Source organism: Lolium perenne, chromosome 3 (genome assembly GCF_019359855.2).
Source record: "Lolium perenne isolate Kyuss_39 chromosome 3, Kyuss_2.0, whole genome shotgun sequence".
Classification (NCBI taxonomy): domain Eukaryota; kingdom Viridiplantae; phylum Streptophyta; class Magnoliopsida; order Poales; family Poaceae; genus Lolium; species Lolium perenne.
The window spans coordinates 263,575,720-263,584,286 of NC_067246.2; the positions used below are offsets into that span (position 1 = coordinate 263,575,720).

At 41.3% G+C, this 8,567-nt stretch overlaps 1 protein-coding gene across 1 annotated transcript; it reads right to left on the minus strand.

Moving 5' to 3' along the window:
• Positions 1-5,936: 5,936 nt before the first annotated feature.
• LOC127344120 (metacaspase-4) lies at positions 5,937-8,363 on the minus strand. Its single transcript, XM_051370338.2, has 2 exons — positions 7,865-8,363; positions 5,937-7,009 (listed from the first exon to the last, which is right to left on the minus strand). Exons 1-2 carry the CDS (start codon positions 8,211-8,213, stop codon positions 6,123-6,125), a joined length of 1,236 nt encoding a protein of 411 aa, XP_051226298.1. The 5' UTR covers positions 8,214-8,363; the 3' UTR covers positions 5,937-6,122.
• Positions 8,364-8,567: the final 204 nt, after the last annotated feature.

The window sequence follows — 8,567 nt, forward strand, 5'->3', positions numbered from 1 at the left end:
TCCTGTTCTTGTTTTCCTTGCCTTTCTGCGTTGTGGGTTCCATGTTATGATTATGGGCACATCTGCATATGATTAGTGATTTAGTGGAAGTTGGCATTGATTGATCAATGTATTCGTTACTGGTGTTGTAGTGTGAGAAGGAGTTAGCGATGGGTGCTGCTCGTATTCTTGCTCTTCCAAAAATATTAACGCGAGGGGGTTTAGCGACACTTAGAAAATGCAATAGTGTAAAACTGATGATGATTTTCATGTAAAAATTGATGTGATCGTTGTGTGAGCTTGTTCTTCAATATACTATGCACACTTGCGGATCATCTCAGAATTCAAAACCAATTCTCTTGAGAAGGGGGTTGGACATTATCAGATTTTCTTTAGAGGACTGGGGAGGTAAATTGCATTATTATATTTATGTCAAAAAAGAATTGGTCACTATTAGAAAGTTTTAATTTGGAAAGAGAATTCTCTACTAGTATTCTTTATGGACAGACAACACAGTGAGTTCGGTTTTTAGAGAGGAGGGCAGAGGGACAAAATTTGAGGAATAATGTAGAGCGAGACCAGTACAAAAGCAATACTTCCAGTTTCTGTACTTATTGTGTTGGAATACGTTTCGGAAGGAGTGGTGAAAATCAGCACCTTTCTGTACTGCCAAACCTTACACAATTTGTCTTAATCTTTTATCAGTGTTCTTGTTGTTTTAATTGGTTATACTTCTTCCAAAGGCGTCCTCATAGTACTGCTTTTTCTATCACTTTCCTGCGGAGGAAAGCTTTGTTTGAAATGAAAAGTAGGATCTATTGTTTTTGCCCGGCCCTTAGTAAAATATGCAATGTTGCAATTGATCTATGTGTTATGGCTATGATTGTTTTGGATTCCTGAAGAAATCTCAAGTTGATGTTGTACTCCCTCCGATTCATATTACTTTGATTTTAATATAGTTGTATCTAGACACATTTTAGTTGTAGATACATCCATTTTAGCATCAAGTATATGGGTCGGAGGGAGTACACTTTTATTGCACAATATATTTGATTGCATGATTCTTAAATTTCTATAATTTTACAAGCTCTATAGGTATCACTAGGGCTTTCTTGTGATTTTCATTACTCAATGGCTGAATGTGATGGCAATGGAACAAATTGAGTATAGACTGGTATTTAGGAATGAGTGAGCATGGCTTACGCAATTTTATAACAGGGTATTGGGAAGTTGTAATTACGCTTAATTGGCAGTTTGACACTGAATTTGATGACACCATGATGGAGTGTGAAAGCAATACCTCCAGTTCATATACTTAATTGTGTTGGAATACGTTTCTAAAGGAGTGGTGAAAATCAGCATCTTTCGGTTTTGCCAAAAACCTTATTACAGTGATCTTGTTGTTTTAATTTGATATACTTTTGCAAATTGCAACAATAGAAAGCCATCCTCGTTATAATGTTTTCTCTATCACTTTGTTGCGAAACAAAGCTTGTTGCAATGAAAAATAGAATCTATAGTTACTGCTCCTTGTGAAGTATATGTAATATTGCCACTCTGCTGCTTACTTGATTGTGTTGAATCAATTATGCCTTGTACTTGATATGTATAATTGCTAGGATTGTTTTGGTATGCTGAAATATCTGAAGAAACCTCAATTTGACAAGGTTTTGATGCCTTATCTTTCGTTGAAGAAATTTACTTGATTAGTAGTACATGATTGTCAAAATTCTATAATTTTTCAACATCTATATGCATCATTTGGGTTTCCTGTCATTTTCATTGCCCAATGGCCGAATGGGATATCAGTGGCTTACACAAGTACACGGCAGGGTCCTGGAAAGTTGTAATTGCGCTCAATTGCCAGTTTGCCACTGAATTTGATGAAACCGATAATGGTTTATTGTGCTTTCCTTTTGTTCTTCATATTTGTTTCGTTTTATTAGAATGATTGAACTTACGCTCCCTGTGGGAGCTTCAAACTCCATTCCATAAAGTGTGCACATTGGAGAGTGGTTTGTAAACTTGATTCTCAATCATGATGGTGCTGGAGTTTAGTGTATGCCCATGCTGTATATGTTCTGATTTTTATGCATTGCAAGATTGTAGATACATATTGCAGGTATTTTTTCTCGAAATGTACCTTTTTAGCAACATGGGCACCGTTTGATGGTAGAATTTGTTATGTGAATCATGCATTTCCTCTGTGTTAGTTAACTTCTCTATTTTAATAAATGGCATTTTACAATATATGTCTATGATGAAGCGTTATTTTCTTTGCTATGAAGGATTTGTGAATGGCTATGTTTAATTATTTCTGCTTCTATTTGAATAAATTCATTATATTGTTAGTCACTTGTATACTGCCGCTGTTGGTGGGGAATGCTGAGGAGCTCACTGGAGCTAGCGTCTCGAACCGACTGCTCAAACCCAAGTGCAAACTACTAGTACTCGTTAATACATTTTGGGAGGGCCTCATTTACTGCCGTATTATATGGTCTGAACCAGATTCAACTACTACCCTCCAACGGCCAATATTTAAGTTGGCTGAAGCAAAGAACATGCAGGACGATGAGCTAGAGCAACTGACAAGGATTGGGGCGCTGCGTTTTTGTTGTACCAACTTTTGCTGTTTCAGGACTAGCAATTTGTGCCATGAATTCAAGCTAGTCAAGTTCCATACAAAGTGATTCATGTTCTCTGAATTGTTTTATGTTAGAACACAGTTCTTGCACCGCGATACAGATATACATAGAAGCAAGCAGAATCTATCGACGCGAGCAGAAAATAGAACTTTTATTAAGGTTGGCACATGTAAATGGTGTGTGCCTCTACATGTCACAGTAGAGATAAATTGCTGATCATTTTTTATGGCATCTTTTTAGTTTGAGCTATATCTATACTTTATTTTATGCAATTACTGCTTAGGAATGCGTTTCTATGCCCAGGTGCATCTCACGCAGTCAGGCAGTGGAACAAGTTTCTGCAAACAGAGAACGTGTCAAACACACGCTAACGTTTCGACACGTACATACAGATTTTGTGCAAGTAGGTAAAAAATAAAACTTGCATAAAACACTCTCCAACTCAAGCTCTTCCAACTCAATTCATGAAACATGGCGTGCGTGTTGTGTGGCGAGCCAAGTGAGTGAGAGCGTACGTACGTTGTTGCTCTTTTTTCTGGTGCTATAAAGAAGAGTAGAACAACACAGCTTATATGTTGATTGGAATATTGTTAGCAGATACAAGGATCCTGAGGCGGAACACGAGAGTGGAGGGTGGCTAGATTGATCGGGTAAGCTTGCTGACGTCTTGCCTTCCACAATATATGAGATATGTGCTTGTAGTCCTGCGTCAGGCATAAAGTCAGTGATCACAATGAACCTTGTCAACAAACGGTCTATTCTGTTTCTATTTTTCTTTGTGAGATGCAATTCAGGGTTGCGACATCATCATGGTAATCACATTATGTTGTTAGTGCTACTCTCTAACATTTTTTTGGCCAAATTGTTGAATATTACTTGTCCCTGTGTATGTACTGCTCCAAACTAATGACCTGTAATGTTATAGAAATTGTGAAGTTTCCATTCTCTAGTCTGTTGTCGAAACTCTAGTAGACCAGGTGTTGAACACATCATTTTCCTATGTATATCCAAAATTAGTGTATATAGAACAGGTAATGATATAAGATGTGTAAAGTTCCATTATTTTTTATATATTTCATCCAGGTTTCATGCCTCTTAACCATGCGAACCAGTGGTGGTGGCATAAGTTTCTTGTTGGCTCTGTCGTCTGTTATTCTTTTGATACCCTTTAATTAATTTCTACCAACTAAAATCATGTACTCCCTCCGGTTTAAAATAGATGCATAAAAATAGATGTATCTAGATATTTTTTTAGTGTGTAGATACATTATGTTTTAAGCAATTATTTTGAACCAGAAGGAGTATATTAATAATCTCCAATCCTGATATATCACTTAGCTATGCTTGTGATGCCCTTTAATTAATTTCTACCCCCTCCTTCCCATAATAGGACGCATAGTTTTTATATTAAAGTTAAACTTTTTAAAGTATGAGTCAAACTAAAGTTTTTTGAAGTTTTAAGTACAAAAGTATCTCCATGTCAGCGAATGGATTTTATACAGACACGAATGGGTGTGAGTTTAATCTTGAACCAATATTCTTAGAATTATCGTGAAATATACTTTCATATTGTGTGTATTGCGTATGGTAAATGTTCATATTTTTTCTATATAGTTAGTCAAACTTCAAGTAATTCGACTTTTCCTAAAAACTATATTCATCCTGTTATGGAAAAGAGGGAGTGCCATCTAACAGAGGGTGTATTAATTATATTCAATCCTTATTCTACCACTTAACAGTTAACATGGCATGCACGCCACTTGTGCTATTTGAACTGCCACTTGTGTTGCTTGAACTGCCACTTAACATGGCATGCATGCCACCTGTGTTGCTTGAGCTGACACCTGTTTTGTTTGAACTGACACTTAACATGGCATGCATGCCACTTGTGTTGCTGGAACGGCCACTTGTGGAAACAACATTAATTGCGTGCCTGCCATTCTTCAGTGTGGGTATGGTTTCACGTGAGATTGACATACACCAATGTTGTATATATATGATGTTCCGCTACTACCACAAAAAGTATATTTGAGGTAGAACTACATTGGTATTCTAGATCTCTTCCAATACTGAAGTGATGTTGACCGATAGTCTTCGCGTAGCCATGGTCTTCCTTATTGTCCAAGTGTGCATACTGGGGATGATGGCAACTCCATGGATAGTGCAAGGCAGGCCTATGAGTACATATCCTCCTCCTCCGGCTTATTGCTGCCCTCGGTCCCTCGAGTGTTGTGTGGCCTCTGGCCCCAACATACCATTGAAACCCTAACCCATGCATGGGTAGTGCCACATGTAGGTGGCCTGTGCTGGTCTCCTCCCGTCTAGTAATTTGCCATCATAGAGCAAGTGTTCACCTATGTGTCTTTTCCTAGATCTGTCTTTGTTTCGTTATAAGTGTGTTAATTCTGAAGCTTTGTAATGTTGTGTGTTTATGTATGTGCTATATTGTACTTCATTACTCAATTAAATAAAAAGGGAGGAGATTTTTTCAGATTTCGCCAAGATCTTCAGGTACCATAACTGATGTATTCAAATTTTATGAGGACATGCATCTACAAACAAAACTAGAACGGTCAACATCAGATATATATGAGAGCTCCTCTGGAATAACAAAAAAAAAAACAAATAGGATTATGCCTATTGCTAATTCTACGCGAGAGAAGCGAAAAAACAACTGAAGCTTACACAACCGCACCACGGTGCAATCGGTGTAAATATTTCATTATAGGACAACTGGGCAAGCAGCGAGTCATCTAATGTTTTGCCCTTATGTTCTCAGTCCCCTTGTTCAAAACCAGAAACAAGGAATCTGCTGATTTCCGACAATGAGGCACGATTCGGAGTCTCGGACACATAGGCCACGTTCATTTTTGTGCGGCCCAGATACACACCAAGGCATGCATTAGTCTAGGGCGTCGCCTGATGTGCAAGTTCGCGCTTCCAACATTAACATGGACTGGAAGGTTATGGCATGGTATTGTACTCAGTTATCTAGTCATAAAATAAAATGCCAGGAGATTGATTTCAGCTGTCCCAAAGAGCTTTGGTTTGTATACTCCTTGTATGTTCAACTTCTTGATATATGTTGAATTCTTACAGGGGATGACAAGCCACAGAAAAATGAGCCAATCCAACCAATCTTGCTTGCACAAATGGAAATGCATGTTGACAAGCAAAACTTGAACCAACATCAGTTATTTGTGCAAATAACGCTACCGGGATAACTGTTTCAAAAATAAAATAAATAAGACTATTAGGATCAGAACGGTGAATATGGAAAGACAACATAAAAGAGAAATTGGACGGAACTCATGAAGCAAGTATATCTATTATGTATGCAGTTTGGATCAGGCAATCCTTATTTCAGTATTGGTATAGTCCGAGTCATATTTTTGACATAAGTACATAACCACAGCAAACCAGGGAAGAAGGGAAAACTTCAGTCTCTCGTGCACAGCAAAACACAAAAAGAAACAAATCACAATAGCAATCCATGTTTCAGCAAATGAAGGCCACATGAACATTCTCATCGCTGCAGTAAAGCCCAGGCTGCTGAGTGTATCCTTGCTTGGCCAGCGACTCACGCGCTTTCATAACGAGATCCTTGTTCGTCACCTTTCCGTGCTTACCTGCAAGAATGGTCTGGATGGCATTGCTCAGAGCGCCAAACGAAGATCCCTGCGCTGTGGTTGCATCTGCTGATGTCTGGTTAGTTTGGCACCCACTAATGAGGATGCCGTTGTTAGGTGCCCATGACTTGGTCCCAGCATACACCTCGTCAACGCTGCCAACATTTTGTTCTAAGGCTGGCTTGAAAGTTTCTTCCTCGTTACCTTCAAGCTTAGCCTTTAGGAACTCGTGAGCAAGGGAACCAACCATGCCCATGAGACCACCCTGCTCACCTGATCCTCCTTCATGGAACTTACCGAGCATGACTTTCATGAACTTCTTGATCTTTGGGCTGGAATCCTCCCCAAACACGTTGAACAGCGTCAGCCGGATCGAGCCCTCCTCAATGTCATCCTTCCCAGTTTGATCCTTGAGCATCTCAATAAATGTTGAGAGTGGCAGGGACCGGTTCTTGGTGTGGCCATCCCCTGTAGGTTGTTCGTCTGCCTCATCCTGGTCCTCGCCTCCATGCTGGCTTCTGCCATGGCGGACATGAGTATCGAACATATCCCGAGCGGTCTCTTTGAGAAAGGACCGGAAGCCGGAGCCTGATTCAGATCGTTCTTCGGGTTCACGGGACTGGGTCTGGGTCTGATAGCTATTGCCTATCTGCTCCTTTGCCTGGTCCAGTAGGCCACCACTGTGGCATGAATCAGAGACGATGGTAAATATGCAACCATCAGGGACCTTCATAACGAGATCTCTGAAATCTTGGTCTGCAGATAACAACAACGTTAGGCTTGGTCAGGAGACAGTCATTGATTGGACACATTGATGGTTCAGGAATGCGTATGAAACTAGAGTGCAAAGGGGTAAAAATGTTTGCTCTATCAAACTTGCAACAATGAATCTTACGCTAGCTAGAAAATAACAGCGCAGTAGCTAGATAAAATAGTGAATCAGAAATGCAGAACAAGCAGATTAGCATACTATGCCTTAAGCATTTTCTCATTTTTCTGTTAGGATAGATGATGTTTGTGATAAGAAATACTAGTTAATTAATGTTGAGTAGAAATGATAATTTAACTAAAATAATATCCTGCCCGCGTTGTTTGCAATGTTGCCTAAAAGAAAACAAATCTGAAAGAGCTAAGTTTACTAAGCTCCAAGATCTTGGGGATTTCTACAACCAGAATTCTGTGCAAAACATGTGCACATTATTGACTCCATGCAAATGGTTGCTGTTCTTTACATCAATTTATCCCCTCCCTACCCAAACCAATTTCGGCAGTTGAACTGCAACTCAAAATTATTCTAGTACAATAAGAAACCCGACTTTTTTCGGGAACAATATCATTTTAAAGTAACTGCAGTGCAAAACAAATGAATCGACGAGCAGTAAAATGCCCAATTAATTTGGAGTTCCTGAGTATAATGGTTCATAAATTTTTTGGACAGGTCTCCACTCAATCCTGGATCAGATCCACATCGCGTAGGCGTTGATGACGCTTCCAAAATCAGTTTCACATCTGAAGGATTGCTAATCCTACCGTTTCGCGATTACTTGAGTGAAAAGGGAGTGAAATACACAAGGGGGAGCAAGCAAATCTGAGTTTTTCCCCCAATCGCACCTGTGATGAGATTCATGTCGCTGGGCACGATGCACTCGTCGTAGCCGGTGTCGTCGTCCTGGCCGGTCTCGGCCGGCAGGCGCGTGCCGTGGCCGCTGTAGTGGAAGAAGAGGAAGTCCCCGGGGCGCGCGTCCCCGACGAGCTTCGCTAGCGCGTGGCGGATGTTGGCGCCGGTGGGCTGCGGGCCGGAGGAGTCGCGGTCGACGAGGACGGTGATGTCTTCCTCGTCGAAGCCGAACCGGTCGACGAGGCACTTGTGCATGCGGTCAACGTCGTTGTGGCAGCCCTTGAGCTCCGCCTTGGTCCCCGGGTAGTTGATGCCGACCAGGAGCGCGAGCTTGCGGCCCATCGCGGCGGATGCGCCGGCTGCGGCGGAGGTCGGATGGCCGGGGGAGGTGGAGTGGGTGCGGGTTTCGTCGGTTGCTGCTTGCTGGTGGTGGCCGGGGGAAGGTTTCGGAGGTGCTCTGCGTTTATTGGAGTTTCGGATCTGACTGGTGGGGACTCCGGGTCTGGATTGGAGCAGATGTGCAATCCTGGAAGGAGGTAACGGAACGATTGGCCGACGTGCGTCGTCTAGGAATGACACGACGACACATTTCCTCGTGATGTGTAGGTTGTTGATCAAGATCTGTATACACCGAGGGCATCTTCAGCGCAGCCGCGTATTTTATTGCGTCGCACCGCGGATTTTTTTATCCCCTCG